At 44.1% G+C, this 23,169-nt stretch overlaps 1 protein-coding gene across 5 annotated transcripts in view; it reads right to left on the bottom strand.

Annotated features, from left to right (window-relative positions):
- vps13d (vacuolar protein sorting 13 homolog D) overlaps positions 1-23,169 on the bottom strand; it is a 223,510-nt gene that overhangs the window by 135,227 nt on the left and 65,114 nt on the right. For all 5 annotated transcript variants that reach the window (XM_083919727.1, XM_083919728.1, XM_083919729.1 and 2 more), the window contains exons 19-25: positions 20,884-23,142; positions 20,598-20,749; positions 17,634-18,686; positions 16,689-16,779; positions 16,436-16,562; positions 16,155-16,335; positions 5,129-5,311 (exon numbers count right to left, since the gene is read on the bottom strand). In XM_083919727.1, the coding sequence (XP_083775853.1) occupies positions 5,129-5,311; positions 16,155-16,335; positions 16,436-16,562; positions 16,689-16,779; positions 17,634-18,686; positions 20,598-20,749; positions 20,884-23,142 (4,046 nt within the window). The remainder of the gene's footprint in view (positions 1-5,128; positions 5,312-16,154; positions 16,336-16,435; positions 16,563-16,688; positions 16,780-17,633; positions 18,687-20,597; positions 20,750-20,883; positions 23,143-23,169) is intronic.

Below are 23,169 nucleotides of genomic sequence, written 5' to 3'. Positions count from 1 at the left end.
TCACTGAATTCACCTTTAAAATATATATAATATAATACTCAATTGAATTGTGCTATAACCTCCTAAACCAGAAAACAACAATTAATCACAGCAGTGACTCAGTCTTTCCCACTGTTTGTAATTTTAATAATTAGTCTACATTTTTTACAAGATAATTACATGAGCTATGATTTAGCATATTTTCAACATTGTGATCCAGTGGGTCAAAAAATGGGACATTCTGAATGACATCAAACACATTTGAAGAGCAAATTTATCAAAACATTACACCAACTTTTGCCATTAAGTTCTCTGATAAATGTATGTATTCCATGACTTGAGACAGGGACACAAATGATCATAACTGTTATGACTGACTCAACCTGGATTCAACTACTGGTCAATTGGCGCTGGCAGTCAGGACTTTAATTCATGCAGTGTAAGATGTTGTGGAATTTGTATTCTCTTCCAGTCGCTAGCTCTTGTTTAGATTGGTTTCAAACGTGATTGAATAAGAGCAATCCTAGATTTCTTTTTAGCACCGTAGCCAGGCTGATAGAGAGCCTAAGCGCTATTCAGCCATGTTTTCCTATAACCAGGCCTGCCGCATGTCTTCCCCTTGCACGGGACAAGATTTGTTTTTATAATTTTTTCCATCTAGTGAAGGAATGTCGCCACTAATTAGCGCTTCACAAATTGGTCAGATGTGTGATGTCACAATGGAGAGACAACTGCAGGGGTTGATTTTGGCGTTGGTCCTCAGTTATTATATTAGTACTCGAGGTTTGTCCTGGTGACTCATGCTGGATTGTTGATGTGCTGTACTTAATCACGCAGCTGCCTACAGGAGCTGGAACCGCACCAGAGTTCGTTTGGAAGTGGACCAAGACCACCTCTTCTACCAGGACTCGGCCCGCTTATTTGGTCCACTTATGGCGCTCACCCGAGTACGATCGCTGATTTCCCACCTGCACAAACCAACCGTAGCAAATGAGGGAACACACTCAACTTTAATTCAATTGAACTAAATAAACCTGGTGTGAAAGCGCCCTTAGACTCATTCCAACTTGGTTACTTAAATAAGCAGTGACGTGCAGTCAGGGGAGGCAGGTGAGGCTGTGCCTCCCCTGTCATCATGAGAGGAAAAAAAAAAGGAAATATTAAAATAACACAGGTAATAATATTTGTCCTCTGGACTATGATTTTGGTGTGGTTCTTAATGTATTTTGACCATTTTTATAGTAAAAATGGCAGAAAATTCTGTATTTCCTGCTTAAATAAACGGAGTCTCTTCGGAGACGAGAGGTGAGGCATGGACAGCCGAGCCTCCGTCCAGATTGCGCAATCACTCACAAACTGGATTGAGCGCGTGCAAACGGCGCATGCTTGTTCCCATTTCTGTGTATGTTTCCAATTTGATGGTTGAGGACACTTTTATGTAATAAAAGTATACGTCTTCTTTTCCATGGTGTTCAGTAATGTATTTTACGTATGTGTGTAATATGTACATCTTATTGATGTGACATAAATCCACAGGGAAAATGCTGCCTTGAGGCAGGCAGTACCTCTGCCTCAAGGAGGGCGGCAATAGTGAGCAGCCTTATAGCCTGCATCCAGCCAGGTCACGGTGAACTCTAACCTGGGTACAAAAAGTAAACACAAGAAGTGTGCTGTGCGACGCTGTAGAGCTTAGCGACAAGCTGTCATTTCTCACCCTGAAAATGGAGAATTTGATTTCTAAACTAAGACATTTTTCAAAGCTGGACTTTCAGTCAAAGAAGGAAGTCATTTACAAGTAAAGGTAAGATTCACTGCAATATACAGTGGCACTGGTGTTCTAAAATGGTTTTCAGCATCCTATTCGCTCCTATTCTCTCCTATCCTCTCATCCTATCCTATTGGCATCCTACTGTATGTTTGTAAATCTGACTTGTGAGTCAGTGCCTCCCCAACCCCAACCCTCACTGCATGTCATTGTAAAGTAGTGTTACCTTTAGTTAGCACTCCTGTACTAGATATGATTAATACTGTATGTATTTATCAGCAGGTTATGTACAACAGTCTTTTAAAGTAGCTGTAATTAAACCTCTTCTTAAAAAGCCCAGTCTTGATCCTGAGGTACTAGCCAACTATAGACCCATATCTAAACTTCCTTTTTCTCTCCAAGATCCCCGAGAAATTAGTCGCCAATCAGCTGTGGGACTTTTTACATAATAATGGGTTATTTGAGAACTTCCAGTCGCGATTTAGAATGAATCATAGCACTGAGACAGCACTGGTAGAAATTACTAATGACCTTCTAATAGCTTCAGACAAAGGATTTGCCTCATTATTTGTTTTACTTGTCTTAGTGGTGCCTTCGACACTATTGACCATCGCATCCTGTTACAGAGACTGAAGCATCTAATTGGCATTAAAGGAACCGCATTAAGCTGGTTTGAGTCTAATTTATCAGATAGCTCTCAGTTTGTACATGTTAATGACAAATCCTCCATGTACACTAAAGTTAGTCACAGAGTCCCACAGGGTTATGTCCTTGGGAAACATTATAAGGAAGCACTCCATAAATTTTCATTGTTGTGCTGTTGATACACAATTATATTTGTCGATCGAACCAGAATAAACCAATCAGTAAGATAAACTTCAAATGTGCATTAAGGAAATAAAAAGCTGGATGACCTGCAATTTTCTGATGTTAAACTGAAGTTATTGTACTTGGCCCCGAAGGCCTCCGAAACTCAATATCTAAAGATATTGTTACTCTGGATGGTGTTGTGTTGTCCTCCAGCACCACAGTAAGTAATCTGGGTGCTATTTTTGATCAGGATTTGTCCTTAGATTCTCACATAAAACTAACAGCAAAGAATGCATATTTCCACCTGCATAACATTGAGTAAATTATAATTTTAAAATCCTAATTATTATTATTTATTAAAGATAGTGCAACTTGTTGCTTGACCTCCTCTATATGTAAAGTGTCTTGAGATAACTTGCTTGATTTGGCACTATAAATAAAATTGAATTCAATTGAATGGAAATGTATACTGTTTTTATGTAGTTGCTGATCAGATACAAAGATACTGAGGTTGAGCTTGTTTGCTAGATATATATCGGGTAAATGTGTGCTTTGTTGTTAGGATTCCAAGTCTTTGGCTTGGTGGTGCAGGAAGTGTACATGCGGTCCATTGTATACGCTGAGAAGTCATACAACACAGACATCGTCAGGAACTTGGAAAGTTGGCGTATTCTTTTAAACAATACAACACATGTGGCAAAAAGCTCAGTGCATCACATAACCAACCACAAACAGACAAACTGCAAACCAGGGCTGTTGAAGATGAAGATGAAGATGAAGATATAATACAATATTTCTAGTGATTAAAACTGTATCATTTGAGGTTCTGAAATACAGGAACAGTATTAACCTAAAACCAAAACCCAAATGCTCTCACAAAGTTTAAAACTGCATCCACGTGCAGTTGAAAGTGACACGAATTAACTGTTTTGTCTGGGTCCAAGAAAGCATTGACATACAGTATACTGACATATGTCTCTAGTGTGTTAAAGGGATAGTTTCTGGTACTGAGAAACTTACTATTATAATCTATCACCTTAGCTGTGCTTGTTTCTATTATTCTGCTGTATTAACTGCCATAACATATAAGTCATATTCACATTACTATAGATATTATTATAGTTACTGGAAGTGTGTCTGTCTCTGTCGTTGTGTCTGTCTTTGTCTCTCTCTGTCCATCTGTCTGTCTTTTCTCTCTTTATCTCTCCTTTTCTTCCTCTCTCCGGTACAGACAAATGTCCGTCCTCATATGTCATATTTACATTAATTTAACATAGTTACTGTTACTTCTGTGGTTGCTTGCATCTCTGGAAGTGTGTCTGTCTGTCTTTGTCTCTCTCTGTCCATCTGTCTGTCTTTTCTCTATTTCTCTCTTCTTCTCTTCCTCCCCAAACGGTCAAGACAGATGTCTTTCCTCCACAGAGCTGGGTCTGTTCCACGTTCCTGCCTGTGATAGGGAAGGTTTTCGTTTCCACCGTACTCTACAGGGGAATTGTTGGGTCTATGTAAATCACAAATAAGTCGAGTGTGGTCTATACCTAGTCTGTAAAGTGTCCTGAGATAACTTTTGTTATGATTTGGCACTATAAATAAAATTGAATTGAATTGAATCGGAGAAGGATGAACATTGGCAGGTGTTATATTGTGAAAACCCTTTTCAACACCAAGGCAAAAGCATGCCATTTTACCTCGTAATGGAATGGGTCCTTGTATGAATTTGCATGCATTATAAAGTTCTTAATAAAAAACACAAAATGTATATGAAGGACCAATACAACATTTACCTAGTGTGCATCTTTTCAAACACACTTCTCTCTCAAACAAATGACAGCATGCAAAAAGACCTGTTCTTAGCCCCATATGATTGTTGATGATTCGACATAAGCATGGAATTCCTTCAAATGTGATTCAACCTTAAACTCAAACTAGCAAAATATCAAAACAATCGTATTCACAGTTAGAGGGATTATGACCAGTTTTTTCATTGTGCAAGTATTTCAGTTAGCACATTGGTGATGTGTGTTGGCTAACATTGTATTGGTCTGCATTAGTTAAGCCACGTTTGAATCACTTGGAGCTGGACTTAACCTAAAACTTCTCATCTAATGTTGGGTTCAGATGACAAGCATAAATATTTCCTTCAAACATTTAAACAAATGAGTGGTTACACAAAACCAGACACAATGATCGAAGTTGACCAGCTCTTGTTATGGAACCATACTTTAAAGTAAACCATCAGGCAATTCTGTATTCATTTAGCATTTCAGTTCAGATTCAGATAATAGGATCAGTTACGAAAATAATATGTTGAGAATTTATCAGTGCAGGGTTTCCATTGCTTTTCAAAGTGCCTGGTATGTTGGTAGTATCAAAAAACAAAGGGCATGAGGTAATGGTGAATGTTAAAACTTGGTTAATTACATTTAATGCACAAATGAATACAGTGAAATTTGACGAAAGGAGAGGAAGAGCACAGATGGCCAGTGCATGCTGCATGGGTGGATAAATGGAAAGCATTATCACCAGACTCACCAGAGAAGGGAAAAAGGTATGTGCCATGGTGAGTTTCTCTACCTTGTCCCGATGTGAAAAAGTCCCATGAGCCCCAGCTGGCAGGAAGCAGTTCTGCACCCTCAGCTGTCCGAGGTTGGCAACAATCACCCTTGACGAGCAAGAGCTCTCTGGGATGAGAATAACTGGGGCGCCAGCCTCAATATCCAGCAGAACCCTGGAAGCCCGCTGAGGATGATCCCGCACCTGCAGGTATAGTAGATGAAAGAGGAGAAGAAAAGTCGATCTAAAGTCAATCTAAATTTGTTTTCCAGTCCAGAAAAGCGTAACTTCTAAACATTTTGGGAAGCCATTTAGGTATGTGTGCAGGGTGACTGTTTGTTCAAAACAACATTGGTGTTTTCTTAGAGAAAAGAACCGATTTCTCAATGGAAAATGTGTTTTCTCTCTGCTCCTGACTGGCTACAGCGATAGTTTGGTAGATAGGTGGTTCATCCAATCACCTACCAGTTTCTTTTCAGTTTCCAATGACAGCTTTTCACAATGTTCTGTGTAACAAATCCTCTGGCGCGTCACAGGAGCCAATGTTTACCACAGACCAGGTAGCAATGTGTGGTGCAGGGCCGTACAGAGACCTTTTGAGGGGCAACGACTCTGACCTCTCCCTTGTACAGACTCTGACAACAGACGATGATAGCTAGCACGAAAATGTTCTGAAATTCGGGAGACTGGTGTTGTTGATAATTATTCAGCTCAGTCGTAATTCTTTAAAGCAGGGGTTGACACTAAGGTTTCAAAAGCATGTGCCCATAGGGCAAGTAAAGGTCATATTCTACTTGCCCGAATGTCATGTTGCCTTGCCCGAATAAAAACAAAAACCTGTTAAACATTAATGAGTATAATTACACCTTTTAGAAAGCGATGTCTCTTTCATGCAAACACTCATTCACTTACCAGTCATTTCCTGACTAAATAAAACCAACATGTACTGCACACTTTGCACAGGAAAACACCATCTTCTGCTTTATGCTACACCCAGGGAAGTTTCACGTTCCAGTCATCAATAAATTTACACTTACAATGTAATTGGTATTTTGTTGGAGCTTGGAATTGACATGTTTTTAAGGTATATTAGCATATTCATATTTTCAGAAGCTGAGATCTCTGCACATTCACAGTGGGCCTCTTTTATCAATCTTGCGTGAAAACGGGCGCAGATCTGAGTGCAGAATTGGTCGTAGGAAAGGACCCACGTGTGATTTATGAAACAGTCGTATCTGACCAATCTCAGCGTACAAATGAGCGGGCCTTGATAAATGCTGCGGCTGAATTCGATCGTCATTAACATGTTACGCCCTTAAATATTCCTGGTTCGGAGGCCTCGCCCACTGAGGTCAAAAATGGAGAGGAAGAACGCTGGTTAGAAAATAAACTTTTCCGACACACAGATCGGCATCCTGACATCCGAGATGGAGCAAAATAAAGATGTGCTTTTTGTCGGTCTTAAGAGTGGAATAAAAGGGGCCCATAAAACGCTGTATGGAAAATAATAACGGCAGCGCTCCACTGTGACCCGAGTGCGCCTGTGGGCACTGTTGGACAGGTGTCACCCAATTAAAAGCACACACGTTTGAACATATGAATTGCAAGAAAAGCTAGAATTATATTTAGGAAACCCTAAGTCAAATACATTCAACTTGCTCAAAAGATACATTTCATTCATTTTGTAATTATGGCTGCAGTATATTTTCACAGAACATACAAAAGGGTGTTGTTTTGTGTTCGCTATTATCCAAGATTGTGATTTTAAACTCTTTAAAATAGTTTAAAGACTGTAAGTAACCTATGTTCTGACCGTTGTGGGTTAGCTGTATATAAACTACTCCTTTAGGTGGAAACAACAGCCTTCTGATCCAGAATATCACCTATAATGCGAGGGGGTGCATCACGAACCGAGGAGATGACTTTGGCTCTGCAGTGCGTCTTGCTGCAGCCACGCGCACACATTCATTCATTCATTCATTCATTCAATGTCGGGGTCGCGGGGGGCTGGAGCCGAGCTGTTTTGAAATATAAAAGAATCGTGTGTCCCCCAGTGTTTTAAAGCGACAGCTTGGCATCACAAATCACCTGTACATTTATCGAGTGGTAGTTTTGGCGATTGATGATTGCGTAAACATTCATGGATGGTGCCTTCAGACGAGTACAATTGATGAGTACAATCAATTGCTCCAACCACAATTTTTTATTTTTTTATTCGTTTTAAGAATCCGTTTTGATCTGTTCTTAATATGTGACTGCTTATGCTTAATGACAGCTGAGGTTTGTTCATTATTTTCAGCCAGATTTTGCTGTGCTGCACCGCAAATACACAGGCTGAAATGTGCGTACACGATCTCAGACCTGACGTGAGATTTGATCGTAGCTCCCGCTCACGTCCAAATTGATAAATGCCGACGTTTGCCAGGAAATGGTCGTACGCAGGTTTTTCTGCCATACGTTGAATGAGGGCCAATGAGTGTGTTTACGTGGACATGAATATCCAGTTTATGAGGCGTATGATCATATCCAGGATATGGTGTTAACATGAGCACAGAGAACTAAGGTTATTCATATTCTCCATACACATGATGAATACCATTCTGTTAGTTGAGGCGATGTTTACAGAAACAAAGCAGCGTCAGGAAATACAAAACATTTACTAAAACTTAACTGCTTATTTGTTCTCTGCTCTGACCATCACCAGCTACAGCTGACTGCTCTGCGTGGGGAAAACAGGGAGCTTAGACAGGGGGCAGTAGGGAAGCTTTTCTGCTGCTACATTCCATCACCCTGAGATGCTGCGGTATGCGATCAGCCCACGTCTGACTCAGGGAGATGGACGTCCCTGCCATGCATAGTCCCTTGGGTTTCATTTCATAACCACAACAGCAATAACATAGGGGACAGAGTGTGGGGTGAACAAGGATCTTTCCGCTGGCTGCAGGGGGCGGCAGGGAGACGTCCCTGTTCGCTGCTCCACCCCCCAGAGATGTTCCGGGATTAAAGGAGCGAAACATCTGCGAAGGGTGGCTCCCGGCTGATGACCCTGCAGCCGGCGCCATGGCACCGTCGGAGGTGCGGCAGGCTGAAATGCCCAGCAAGTCCTATCACTTGTGCTTACATCTATTTTAGCTGGCTTACCAGTGACTACTGTGAACAGAGCAGTTGGCATCCAGGAAAAGACTGGTGGGCTGCTAGGGAAGACTAGTTGGCAGCAGGAAAGACTGCACCAGGGGTGGAGGGGCTAGTTACCCTTTTCCACATGCCTGCGAAGCAAGCTTTTTGGACTCCCTAATCTAACTACAAGCGATATAAGGAAAAAACAGCCCGGTGGTCCACGAGAGGCGGGATGGAAGATGGACAAAGCAGGACGGATAACACGGAAACGACCGGCATGACAATGACGAATGATATGAAGATCCTCAGAGAAAAAAACCACCTACCGGGGCCTGGGAATTCACCAAGGGAAGGCAAAATGCGGTGGCGGCCGCAACCAGATGCAAGCTTGCACTGCAGAAGCAGATCAGACAAGGAGGAATCATAGCCAGGTTGAGCACCACAGTGCTACTGATCCAACCATTGCAAATGGTGAGAGAGAGGAGGTCCAGCCTTCCCCGCAGGAGGTGCAGCAACAACAGCACAGCCCACAGCACAACGAAACAACAAGCAGCGAACCCCCAAAAGGAGCACCAGAGAAGCCAATCCGGAAAGTCAAAGTCAAGTGGCCAAAATCCAATGTCAAAGAATCCTGGAGCAGCTTCGATGAGAATCTATGCACCACCCTCCAAAGTGTGCTAAGAGGCAGCGTAACCTCCAAACTGAACATCATGGGACATATCATCTACGAGGAAGGCAAAGAGCGATTTGGAGAAATGCCTCAGAGGAGGATTATTCCCAAACAGATCGGAAGACGGGAGAGGGAAATCCTCCAGCTCGTAAAGGAACGACGCCTCTTGCGGAAACAATGGAGAAAAGCCCATGACCAGGATAAGGACGGCTTGAAGAACCTGTGGAACCAGATCAAAGTAAGACTCGCACACCTGAGGAGAACTGAAAGGATCAGGAAGCGCAGAAGCCGCAAGGAGAACGCAAGGGAAAGTTTCTTCCGGGACCCTTTTAAGTATGCCCGAGGCAGGAGGAAAAGAAGGATGGGACACTGCAGACCAGTGAGCAGGAGTTGGAGGAATACATCACAGTTCAGCTCAGTGACAGCCAAAAGAACAACCCCCTCGGATCGCCAGGCCATGTACCTCAGCCACCTGAGCTTTCCTCGCAGTTCGACACTACTCCCCCCGAAATGGGCCGAGGTCAAGCAGGTGGTTGAGCGAGCGAGAGCTGCATCAGCACCCGGCCTAAATGGAGTACCATACAGGGTGTTCAAAAGCTGTCCTGGACTCCTGAAGCTGTTATGGAAGCTGATGGGTGTTGCCTGGAAAAGCCAAGCCTGCATCAGCATGGAGAAAGACTCTCATAAGATCACCCAGTTCAGAGGCCCAGCCCTGCTCAACGTGGAAGGGAAGATTTTCTTCATTGTGGTGGCAAAGCGCATGTCCAACTACCTTCTGGCAAACCATTACATCGACACCAGTTGTCAGAAGGCAGGTGTCCCAGGTTTCCCTGGCTGTGTGGAGCACTCAGCTATGATCTGGGAGCAAATCCAGACAGCCAAGCGCAACAAAGAAGATCTACACGTTGTTTGGTTGGATCTGGCAAATGCCTATGGGTCGGTTCCCCACCAACTTATCAGTTTCGCACTCAACTTTTTTCATATTCCACCCTGCATCCAGAGCCTTGTAGTGAACTATTTTAACAACTTTCAAGTCTGCTACACAATGGGTTGCTCAATTTCTCCAATCCTTTTCACAATAGCCTTTGAGATCATCATGATAGGTGGAAGACAGATGGTCAGAGGAGTCCGATCCCAAACAGGTCAGCAACTCCCGGCCCTATGAAGCTACATGGATGACGTCACCACCCTCGTCCAGACAGCAGCGTGTACCTCCAGACTCTTGAAAAGACTCGGGGAGCTTCTAACATGGGCCTGAATAAAAATAAAGCCTACCAAGTCACGCAGTCTCTCCATCCGGAAAGGGGTCAGGAATGACAACATCTCATTCTCAGTGGATGATGAGGAAATCCCACGCGTGGTTGATGAACCCGTGCGGAGCCTTGGAAGACTTTACACTGCCGACCTGTCTGACAAGCACATGGCTGGCTCAGTCACATCTCAGCTCTTGGATGGCCTGATCAAAATCGACCAAAGCTATCTCCCAGGGAAATTCAAGGTCTGGTGTTACCAGTTCACCCTGTTCCATCGTATGATGTGGCCCCTGAAATTGTGGGATATCACCTTCCCCAACTGTCCTCAAGATGGATTCAAAAGCCAACAATTACATCCGTAAATGGCTGGGCCTTCCCAGATGTCTTTCCAACACAGCTCTGTTTGGAAGAACCACCCTGAAGCTGCCACTGAAATCCATTAGCTTGGGCTACAAACAGGAGAAGGTGAGGCTTGTGTTCGAGCTGAGAGACTCACCTGATCCAGCAGTCCGTAACACCAAGGCCCAAGTTCGTACAGGACGTAAATGGAACGCTTGTCAGACAGTAGACCAAGCCATCATCTGACTGGTGGAGAGCCTTCAAATACCCAGATGAAGTCGGGTGTAGAGGCTACACTGGAGCATCCACCCAGCGGCTACTAAAGTCCCTTGGGATCAATGGCTCCAAGCTGAAGACTGCCCTCAAAGTCCTGGCAGAGGAGGCAGAACAAGGGAGTTTCTGGTTGTGGCTCAGGAGGAATGATAAGGCGTGGGGAAAACAGGGAGCTTAGACAGGGGGCAGTAGGGAAGCTTTTCTGCTGCTACATTCCATCACCCTGAGATGCTGCGGTATGCGGTCAGCCCACGTCTGACTCAGGGAGATGGACGTCCCTGCCATGCATAGTCCCTTGGGTTTCATTCCATAACCACAACAGCAATAACATAAGGGACAGAGTGTGGGGTGAACAAGGATCTTTCCGCTGGCTGCAGGGGGCGGCAGGGAGACGTCCCTGTTCGCTGCTCCACCACCCAGAGATGTTCCGGGATTAAAGGAGCGAAACATCTGCGAAGGGTGGCTCCCGGGTGATGACCCTGCAGCCGGCACCATGGCACCGTTGTAGCTGCCAGCCTGTTTTACTAACAGCGTGTAGAACAGGAAAGCAGTGGATGAAAATACACAACTTCTTTCACTTCCACAAGACAAAAACGAGTTAGAACCTCTGGTTAAACAGACCGGTGTGACCTGCTGCAGCCGCTGCCATCTTTGCAATGCTGTCAACAGAGTCAAAAGTAGATTGTTATCCTAATCATTTTTCATCTCAACCAATTTGAATCGTCACATTTGAATTGGTTTTTCTCTGTCTCAAGATGCATCGTAACACCCCTAGCTCAGATTTCAGCACCAACCAGAAGTTGGAGCAAAACTGTACGCACATACACAGCTCTCTCTCTCTCTGTTTGTGTGTGAACGAGAATGACAGGGAAAGAGAGTGGTAAGCGAAGATGAGTAAATGGAACAATATTTACATTTCAATATTGCATTAAAAAAAAACAATTCAATCAAATCAATTTGTGGCACTCGATGATTCTGTGGCGCAGCGCCAAACATTGGTTTGTTTATGGGAAACAATGGAGCATTATTGTGCACTTGGCACTTTAACAGGAATCTATTCCTCACACATTTTGAAAAAAGAAGAAGAAGAGTTCCTTTATTAATCGCGCAAGAGGAAATTCAACAAAAATTCAACAAAAAACAGTTTTTTTAACCATGGACTGCTGATTTCTCCCATTCTTACTGAATGGTTGCATTTTATCCTCCATGCACAAAGCATACTTTTCATACAAAACCTAAAAGCCTGACAGACCATTAAAAAGTAGAAGAGTAGTCTTCTCAGCCATCTGTAGGAGACGGCTGCCTCTCCAGTAGCTCTTTTACCCTATTTTGACCTCTTTGTACCTTTTTACTTTTCTTGTGAAGAGATTGTGTGTTTTATATACCCTCACCGGCCACATTATTAGGTACACCTGTCAACTGCTTGTTAACGCAAATTTCCAATCAGCCAATCACATGGCAGCAACTCAATGCATTTAGGCATGTAGACATGGTCAAGACGATGTGCTGCAGTTCAAAGCGAGTATCAGAATGGGAAAGAAAGGTGATTTAAGTGGCTCTGAACGTGGCATGGTTTTTGGTGCCAGACGGGCTGGTCTGAGTATTTCAGAAACTGCTGATGGGATTTTCACCCACAACCATATATAGGGTTTACAGAGAATGGTCTGAAAAAGAGAAAATATCCAGTGAGCGGCAGTTCTGTGGGCGCAAATGTCTTCTTGATGCCAGAGGTCAGAGGAGAATGGCCAGAATGGTTCGAGCTGATAGAAAGGCAACAGTAACTCAAATAACCACTCGTTACAACAGAGGTATGCATGAGAGCATCTCTGAACGCACATGTCTAACCATGAGGCGGATGGGCTACAGCAGCAGAACACCACACTGGGTGCCACTCCTGTCTGCTAAGAACAGGAAACTGAGGCTACAATTCGTACAGGCTCACCAAAATTAGACAATAGAAGAATGGAAAACATTGCCTGGTCTGATGAGTCTCAATTTCTGCTGCAACATTCGGTTGGTAGGGTCAGAATTTGGCGTCAACAACATTAAAGCATGGATCCATCCTGCCTTGTATCAACGGTTCAGGGTGGTGGTGGTGGTCTAATGGTGTGGGGGATGTTTTCTTGGCCCACTTTGGGCCCATTAGTACCAAAGGAGTATCGTGTCAACGCCACAGCTTACCTGAGTATTGTTGCTGACCATGTCCACCCCTTAATGACCACAGTGTACCCATCTTCTGATGGCTACTTCCAGCAGGATAATGCGCCATGTCATAAAGCGTGAATCATCTCAGACTGGTTTCTTGAACATGACAATGAGTTCATTGCACTTAAATGGCCTCGACAGTCACCAGATCTCAATCCAATAAAGCACCTTAGGGATGTGGTGGAAGGGGAGATTCGCATATGGGATGGGCAGCCGACAAATCTGCAGCAACTGCGTTATGCTATCATGTCGATATGGACCAAAATCTGAGGAATGTTTACAGTACCTTGTTGAATCTATGCCATGAAGGATTAAAGCAGTTCTGAAAAAAAGGGGGTCCGACATTGCTAAACTACTACATTGCTAACATAGACCTGCAGGGATTCAATGCCGTGAGGGCCAACAGAGACACACAAGCGAGTGTAAAAAAGCAACAGTGGGGGACTCGTCATGTATGTGGACGCTGCCGGTGTAACCCAGGACATATTTCAGTAAAGAAAGTCTCATGTTGCCAGGACCTTGAGCTGCTAGCTGTTAGCCTACGGCCATATTAGCTGGAGAGGGAGTTCAGTCACGCGATCACCGTCTGTGTTTACATTCCTCCCAGAGCGGACGCAGCCACTGCCTGTGACAAGATCCACTCAGTCACTGCAAGGCTGCAGACACAGCACCCTGAGGCATTTATGATCATCTCTGGGGACTTTAATCATGCAACTTTGGATTCTACTATGGCTGTTTTTCACCAGGTTGTAGACTGTCCCACCAAAAACAACAGGACGATTGATCTCATGTATGCTAATGTAAGGGATGCATACAGAGTGACTCCCCTCCCCCCACTGGGGAAGGCTGATCACAACCTGGTTTACCTAAAGCCACTGTATACCCCCCTTGTCCAAAAAACAGCAACTGTGCAGACGTGGTTACCCTAAAAACAAGCCATGAGTAACGCGGGAAGTTAAGGCTGTCCTCAACAAGAAGAAGGCTGCCTTCAGGAGCAGGGATAGGGAGGCAAAGAAGGCAGCACAGCAGGAGGTGAAACACTGTGTGAGGGAAGCTAAGGACAGCTACAGGAGTAATGTGGAGCTGAAACTGAGGGAGAACAACACGAGGGAGGTCTGGGAAGGTGTGAGGACCATCACAGTTCCCAACACAAAGACCAGAGCTACAGGGGGGACAATGGAGAGGGCGAACAAGCTGAATGACTTCCTTGACAGGTTTAACCAGCCCTTGTCCTCCCCCACCCTCACTGCAGCCATCTTCTCCTTCTTCCCTCAATACCCCCCCTCAACACAATCACTGCCTAACATCACCACAGACCAGGTCAGAGGAAAGCTGCAGAAGCTTCGGCCGAGGAAAGCAGCATGCCTGGATAAAGTGTGTCCAAGACTACTGAAGACCTGCGCTGCAGAACTGGGGGAACCACTACAACGGATCTTCAACCTTAGCCTGAAGCTAGGGAGAGTGCCTACCCTCTGGAAGACATCCTGCATCGTTCCGGTTCCCAAGAAGAACAGGCACAGCATGCTGAATGACACTGGCACTCACTTAACACCTGATGAAGACGTTGGAGCGGCTCTTCCTCAGCCTACTCAGACCCCACATACAACACGCCCAGGACCGCCTGCAGTTTGTGTACCAGCCAGATGTCGGTGTGGAGGGTTCCATCCTCTTCATGCTGCACCGAGTCCACTCACATCTGGATAAGGGAAGCGGCACAGCGAGGATTCTCTTCTTGGACTTCTCCAGTATCTTTAATACCATCCAGCCCCCTATACTTCAGGACAAACTGAACAGGATAGGAGTGGACCCCTATCTAGTGGACTGGGTCAGAGACTACCTCACTGACAGGCCAGTACGACAGGCTGAAAGACAACACGTCTGACACTGTGGTCAGCAGCACTGGACCCCCTCAGGGCACAGTGCTGGTCCCTCTTCTCTTCACCCTGTACACCTCGGATTTCTGCTACAACTCGGAGCTATGTCACATACAGAAGTACGCCGATGACACAGCCATCGTGTGATGTATCAGGGGTGATAGAGAGGAGTAGTATCAGAGTCTGGTGGGGGACTTTGCTCTCTTGTGCAACACTAACCACCTACAGCTCAACACCTCCAAGACAAAGGAGCTGGTCATTGATTTTGGGAGGTCCAGACCAAGACCACAACCAGTCCTGCTAGAGGGAGCTGTGGTGGAGGCGGTAGACTCGGGCTGGGGCTGGACAATAAACTGGACTGGACAACACACACCAGCCACCTGTACAGGAAGACACAAAGCAGGTTGTACTTCCCGAGGAGACTGTTTTACTAGTTTTACTAGTCTGTAGTCACCAGTGTCCTCTTCTACACTGTGGTGTGCTGGGGGGGGGGGGGGGGGGGGGGGAGGGGGCAGCATATCCAAGAAGAACACCTCCAGCCTGAATAAACTGATCAGGCAGGACAGCTTGGTGGTCGGCATGAAACTGGACTCACTGGTGACGGTGACAGAGGACACTGGACAAACTGCTGGACATTATGGACGATGCCAGCCATCCCCTGCACACCGTAATCAGCAACCAGCGGACCCTGTTCAGTGGAAGGCCTCACTCAGGGGGGGGAGGAAGTAAAGAGGATAGAAGGGAAGGAGTGGGAGCCACTCACTGTGAAATTAATTATCTACTTGTACATACCTGGACACTTCTCTTCTTCTCTTCGTGCAATAACTTTATTCACCACTCAAGTGCAATAATTACTGCTCATTTCTGTCATAGAGTCATATATATTTTATCTTATACGTTTCCTCTACATTTAACTTATCTGATTTAATTTTCTGTGAATTTTATTTGACCTGTATTCTTACATCTACCTCATATATATTTGACTAAGAGTTTATTATTTACTGTTTTTTATATTTTCTGTATTTATTTAGCTAAGAGTTTATTAATTATCCAATACTGTATTTTTTTTATACCTCCCTTGTGTTTTTGTAAGCTGCTGGAAATTTAATTTCCCTGCAGGAGTCATCCCGAAGGGCTCAATAAAGAGAAGCCTAAGTCCAAGTCTCTCTCTCTAAGTTTCTGTGGCAGAAATTCCAAACTTGTGAAAGGTAGTGTAAGACCTGTACATACAGCAATCAATAGAAATGATCTTGGAGCAAACTGGAGTTACAGTATGTGACTATCTATGGTTAAGAGCCCCATCAGGCAATACTCACAGCCTGGCCCTCCATTGCAGCTCTCTGTCTGCCAAGGACATCCTGCAGCTGGGTGAAATGTTGGATGAAGGCCACCACCTCAGCCTGAAAGCGCTGGGTGTGGACATACTGCACTGAGGCCATCTGCAAAGACACATTGATGTCAAATTCCCGCTCCAGGTAAGGATCAGGCTGGCCATACCTGAAAAGACCAGAATACAACAGTGACTAAAGGAAAGATTATTTTTAGTTCTTCAGTAGCATGTAGAATAATTCTGTGTTGACACTGTTATGATATATACTTAAGGATGTTGAAAATTAGAGCGTCCCCTCCTTGTGTAGTGAAGCGCTCTCTGTAGAGATCACCGTGTGGGGTAAGGTCACTCAGGGACAAACTTCCTAAACTGCCTTGTAATGCCAGGTCGCCATCTAAATTAGAAGACATAATGTGGCAACACTGAACAGCAAATTATTTTTTAGGAGTCAACCTATTCACGTAAAAGACAATTATGCTGTGTGGAGAGTTGTTTTTCAAGTCATGTTTTTCATACACACCCAACATTTCCAGATGAGCAGATAATTTGGACACACTAGCTCTGGCAAGCTCGTTGAGTTTCTTGTTCAGTACAAGAGACAAAGAATGGACCTAAAAATGAAAACATGGACAAGTTTAGTCCTGACTCCTGATGTATTCATTTCAGAACTGACTGACAGAGAAAGGCACAGAGACTAGAAATTAGAATTAAACATTTTTAAAGGAAAACATTATAAGTCACAACAATGGATGTTGTTTTACCAGTGTTTCCCCTCCAAACAATATCAGGGGGTTGCAAAGATCGTTTGTTAAATTGTTTGGAAGGAGGCTACACTCCTAACGGGAAAAAAAAAACTGAAACTTATCAGAGATCCTTTTTTATTTAGTTTGAGAGGAGGATTCACTATTACAAAAAAACAACTAAAACAGAATTAAACAAACTGAAATAATTTCCTTAATTTGTTGTCGGAGAACATTATTGGGACATTTGGACAATTATTTAAAAGACATTTTCTGTTGCTGAGTGCGGCTCAATGTGCAATACACTCATTTAAACCGAGTAGTTAACTATTTTCATTGTTGATTCATCTATTGGTTATTTTGTCATAATTATCTGAGCACTTTGAGTATTTGTTCTATATTTCACAAATCTACCCAAGTGTTTTGAGATATTTCATTCAAAACTGTCAACCTACTGTCGTGCAGGAGGAAAAGTCAGCGTATCACCAACGCCAGTAGCTATCATCATATTTCCAATGTCTGTACACGCACTTCAACAGTCCATCCATATAATCGATGTTTGATGAGACATTTCAATCTCAACAACTATGTGATGAGACAGTATTTTTTGAAGTATCTACAACATTTGTTCCTCCTATACATGAATATGTAACTGCAGCTGACTAACTTGTATCATTTGGACAGCCCAGCCCTTTCAACAAGATGCAGCAGGTCCAGTGACATACCTTTAGGTCAATTTTACTGTTAACAGCCTCTGTTTTCTCTTCCTCGCTGATGTCTGTCTCATACAGAGGATGTCCTGGCTCAGGTTGAGGCGACGTAGAGAGCACCTTCACTCCATGATTATTGGCTGTGGAGCCAATACCAAAGAAGTCCAGGATAACCACCCAGGTCTGCAGTGTGATCAAAACGTCCAGGCAGTTAAAGTCAACATCCACACTACGTCCCACTCTGCCATAGCGTGTTTTGAATTCTGGGTGGTTCTGGTCCACCAGCAGCACATTGATATGAACTAAGGTTTCATCAAAGTCTGGGTGTGGCTGAGGGGTCAGTGTATGGTGAGTAGGAGAGGGAGGTGGAGTGCTGGGACAGTCTGGGTCCCTCTTGGATTGGCGATTTCTAGCTGAAGGGGTGCTGGGATGTCTCTGGTAGAACTGGAAAACGTTCTGGGCCTCCTCCATGTGTGAAGGCAGTGAGCGAGGCATGTCTGGGTACAGGGCATTGGATGCTGATGGACAGCTTTGGGAAAGGTACTCTTTTGGACTGAAGGTGGAGGTTTTGGGAGCTCCGCGAGACACCATCAAATGTTTGTACTTAGACTCAGGGTTCTGTTCCAGGAGGTCCTCCATTAGCAGTGAGCGCAGAGCCAGCTGGACTGCCAGTAGATAAGGGTGGTCTTTGGTAAAGTCTCCCTGCAGATCTTGGAAGCGCAGACTAACCAAGCCCTGGGAGCCCTGCGTCAGGTCAGCACTGAGCTGGACTTGCAACTCTGCCACATGTAAGGTGACTTTTAGCTGAGTGAATGAGGTGAGAAGAGCGGGTTTGTGAGACTGTAGAGGCAAAGGAGTGGAAAGCGAGGAATGGGGAAAGCTGATATAGGGAGGGTCCCTTGCAAACAGCCCTCCCTGGGGGTCAGGAAAGCGGTGAGGTCTGGTGGAGGAAGGAGTTGGTGGAGGGGGTGTGGGTGGTTGGCTGGGTCTGACACGTTGCTCCTTAATCAAGGACAAATTATCCAGTGTCTGGAGGACTTGTTCATATACAGGCTTGCACAGGAACACCTAGAACCAGAATGTTAAATATTGATACAATTTTAAACAGCCAGTAACCCCACATAAAGCCCTGCACACCCACAAATACATTTTCGCGGTTTCTGGCTGATTAGACCTCTGCAAGTAGTGGTGAGTGGCTGGAACTGTTTCTACTGAGGAAGCTTGACTCTTTTTATGTGGACAAACATTTATGACAGTTACATTGTGTCGATCTTTTATTGAATAAATATTAACTTTTGTCCTGATCTTCTGGTTTGGAGGTGAGGAGTTAGGCAAAGCTGCAGAAAGTGGTGGAGACCTGCTCTAAGATTACAGGGGTGTCCCAACTCAGTAATCTTTCTGATATTATACTAAAATGTGATTTTTGTCATTACAGTACAGTGTCTTTGTTGTTGATAATTTTTTGTTGTCGTATGTACAGTACATTTCCCCTATGTTGTTTTTTTAGCGCTGCACCAGAAAAGTTCTCTGGGCATAATAAAGATTTATTTAATTGAATTAACTTGAATTACGTGAGCTCACGGAACTCCATGCACTTAGAAGCATGATAAAGGTCATCTGTCCTGCCATATTAAATGGTAAGAAAATTAGGTCTAATAAGCCATAACTAGGTATAATTACTGTTATATTGATTACTACTAATTACTCTTATTACTATAGACTTAGAATTAATATACGTTTTAAAATACATGCTTCTACATCCAAAGTTACTTTGAGTTACATTGTAATCTACTGTACTGCAATTTAAATGCTCAAATACTGTCTTAATTGATTTGCACTAAAGGGAGAACGAGAGCTTTGTCTGATGCAAGATTATATTAGATACAGGTCTTTATTCCTATTTCCCTCGTATATTCAGTAAGAAGCCTCCTGTTTTGATTCTGATGCTGTTGATGCAACACTTGCTCAACACTTCCTCAATGTTTGTGTTCTTTTTATTAATTCAGGACAATGTACATTAGATTAATACGATAAATACTTACACTACGTTGATATGAATTTCATGAATTTCTGTTTTCAACAATATTATTTTCATTTTCAAAATAATTCCAGTTGAGCTATCTGTATAATTTTGTATTGAGTGTTAAAGGTAAGATTTTCATCTAGTTAATTGTCTGCTAAGTTTCTGTCTATCACATAGTGAGTTTAAACAATGGTGATTGATCATATGACCCACTAATGACAGCACTTGCTGCTTTGTTGAGAAATATGATATGATTTGTTTTTCTGCGACTTTCTCGCGTTAAAATCAAATGTGCCACACAGTCACTGACGCTTTATAAGTTGTTCCCCTTCTCTCTTCGGATATCCTATCAGTGTGGAGCATTTGAAGGCACCACGCCGCATCGTGCAAGTGTGATCTACCAACGTCATACAGTTGACACTGTTCGGTTTCCAAGGAGATGAGGTCCCAGAGACTCTCTGCAGTTACATGTTACCGCCAAAGCGGCTGCGATAAACAACATATCTTAAATCTTACGGATTATAACTTTACCTTAACATAAATGAAACTTAACACTTCCTACATATATATTATTCTATTAGCTTCATGGTAATTATCTCTTTCCTGTTTGTCTTTAAGAAACATCTGGAGGAGCTGTTGATTTTCATAACTGTGGTTTAACAGTGATAGAAAGAATAGCAAACTAGGTTGGAATTTATCACTGAATGAGAAAAGTATTTCTTTTAAAAACAGTAACAGAGCCGAGTGGTGAAAGTACAACATAATTGTTATACTGATGGAATTAGTGCTGTGGTTTACTGAGTTTACTTCGAGCAATTATGGAAAAGCCAATTCCCTTTATTTATTTATTTTACAGGACCTTTATTGCGAACCGCTTTTTCTTTGATCTCGAAAAAGACAAAGACATGAAGTACTGGCTTACATATGATAATTTACAGTATTAATATGATGCATACCTGAACAGGGTTGACAAATCTTCCCTCAATTCTCAGTAACCCTGTGCTCTTACAGGACTCCTCTGGCGTGAGGAAGGTACACGCAATGTCTTGATCAACGGGAACTTTCTCCAAAGTGAACTGTATAGTGGTGTCTTTCAATATATGGAAAGCTGATGAAGAAAATAAATGTAAGCTTTTGTCACAAACTGCATGTAAAATATATGCTTGCATTAATTAAATGACTAAGCACGTAGAATCTAGCACTGACAATACAACTATCCTTAGAAATTTGTACCATTCTCACCTTTTCCACGACTGAGGGATTCAAAGAAGTCATGACGTGTGAACTGTGGTTCATCCTGAATGATGCTTCCATTGCAGGATGGTGACATGCTGCCAGTCTTATCACCTCTGGGTGCCTTCTTCAAAACTAAATGACTCATGTTGACAGAATACAGTCGAATTTCTTTCACCAACACCTGCAACTTCTCTCCTTCAGAGTCTTGCCCAGTAACAAAATTCTGGATTGTAATACTCCCCAGATGACCGACCAATAGTTCAGGGTGTCCAGGTTTACGAGGAACGGACACGACTGGTGATTCAATGCTGATATTAAGGGTTAGCTTTACCAAGAATGTGTCCAAGGTGGATTCAGGTTCCTCCATGGGTAGAGCCTCCTCATCCTCAAATGGATAAGCCCAGCTCTGACTCTGAGTACGAGTTCTACGTGAAGGAGTCTCAAAGAGTGAAACCATGCCGCTGTACTCTGCAGTCTTGGTGACTAGAACTGTAGACACTTTGGTGGCAGCACTTTTCAGCATGGAGCGGAAATTGTCTTCCACCTCATTGGCAGACAGACTGAGCTCCTTCAGGAACTTGGCTGAGTGGTTATAGTGCAAGGATGCCATTTGAAGTTGCAAGGAACACTCCCCTTGGGATTTCTCCAAAAGGCGAAAATTTAAAGCTTCTGAGGGGCAATCTCCTGTGTCCACAAGGAATGTTAATCCGCCAAGAGTTGAGGGGCTGTCAGCAGTACCAATGCTGACCACAAACTGGCTTCGGCCTCCTTCCTGGGTCAGGTCCACCAACTGCATGGACCCAAGTGAACCATTGATGTCCATACGGCAGCCCATCGACACATTGATCTTGGTGTCGGTGATGCTGGCAGTAGCAATCTTCAGCCCTTTCTTCTCAGCACTCAGGACAGTGCCAGTGGAAACAGTCCGTAGGAGAAGCAGGTTAAGACGGTGTATCTCCACGGTAAGCTCTTTGTTCTGGTCATAGGTGGCCTGATATGTCCCCTCCTCTTCCTCACCGCAAGGCTGTGTTGTATTTTGTTGCACTGACGATGGCCACATGCTTTCTTCTTTGGGGAAAGACTTCTGGAGAAATTTGAGCAGCTCCACCATGGTCTCAGGGTTGAGAATGATGTCCAAGCTATTGACCTGCATGCTTGTCACCTGAAGAGAGCTGTCCAGGTTCATGGAGGGGCAGTCTGAGCTCACAAACTGGTATTCAAGCTTAATTAGGGCCTCCTGGTCTCTGAGAAAGGAACTGAAGGGGGAGATATTACTTATGGATAACTCAGAATGATGGCCCTGATGCTCTGGAGACCTACCATCAGACGACACAGGGGACGAAGGCTGGCTCTCTCGGAGGCTGCCCGTAGGAATGTCAAAACTGAGATTCTTATGAGAAGCCACAAGGAGGTCAAAGTCTGAGCCATAGGTCTGTAAGGTGTCCACCAGCAAAAGACCATGGACAGTCAGAGAGACTTGAGCATCATAAGGCCGCTTGACAAAATGAGCATTTGTGCCAAATACCTTGAGAACGGATATGTAGCGTCCATTGCTTTCCACACCAAGCTGCATGTAGTTGATATTGAATTCAGCTAAAAGTAGCCGGGATTCCACCAGGACTTCCCGTGTGTGCTGCTCCAAAGTCATTACACTCTGGGTAAGGTTCTTGGCTGAGCCCTGCAGCTTCCAGGAGCTGTCCTCTCTGTGAAAGATCTTGTCATGGCGGAGGGTAAGGGGGTCAGTAGACCTTATATTTTGGCATCTCTCTTGGTTTTTGTCCCCTTCACTCACAGATGGACTGCTTAGCCTAGCCAGACAACTCCTTAGGGCGGTCATCTTCTCAAGGTTTATATGGACCTTGAGGTCTGGTAGAGTTCCTGACAGCACAGCCCCAGGGAGCTGGGGGTCTGATGTGTAGCGCAGTCTCTGCTCAAGCTGCAGCAGCACATTAAACTTTTCCACTACATGAGTAGGCCCTACCTCACTCTCTTGAAGGTGTTTCCAGTTGTCCTTATAGCGACCAACCATTATCTGAAGGTCTTTAAAGGACAAGGAGTATTTCTCATAAAGCTTTCTGCTATAGGCCTGTGCACTTTCAGGGGATCTGAGACTGGGAAGTTCTGGGCTTTTGACCTGTTCTTTCATAGGCATGTCTAGTTCCGGGGGTGGAGACTCTGGCGGGGTTGCAAGGGGCGTCTGGTACTCATCATCACTCATGTCTTCCCTATCAGGTTGAGAAGCTTTTGAGCTGGCCTTTGTGTCATCTTAGAAGAATACAAATAACAGGTATG

The sequence above is a fragment of the Echiichthys vipera genome (assembly GCF_963691815.1).
Source record: "Echiichthys vipera genome assembly, chromosome: 9".
Classification (NCBI taxonomy): Eukaryota; Metazoa; Chordata; class Actinopteri; order Perciformes; family Trachinidae; genus Echiichthys; species Echiichthys vipera.
This window is presented reverse-complemented; position numbering and strand designations above follow the sequence as displayed.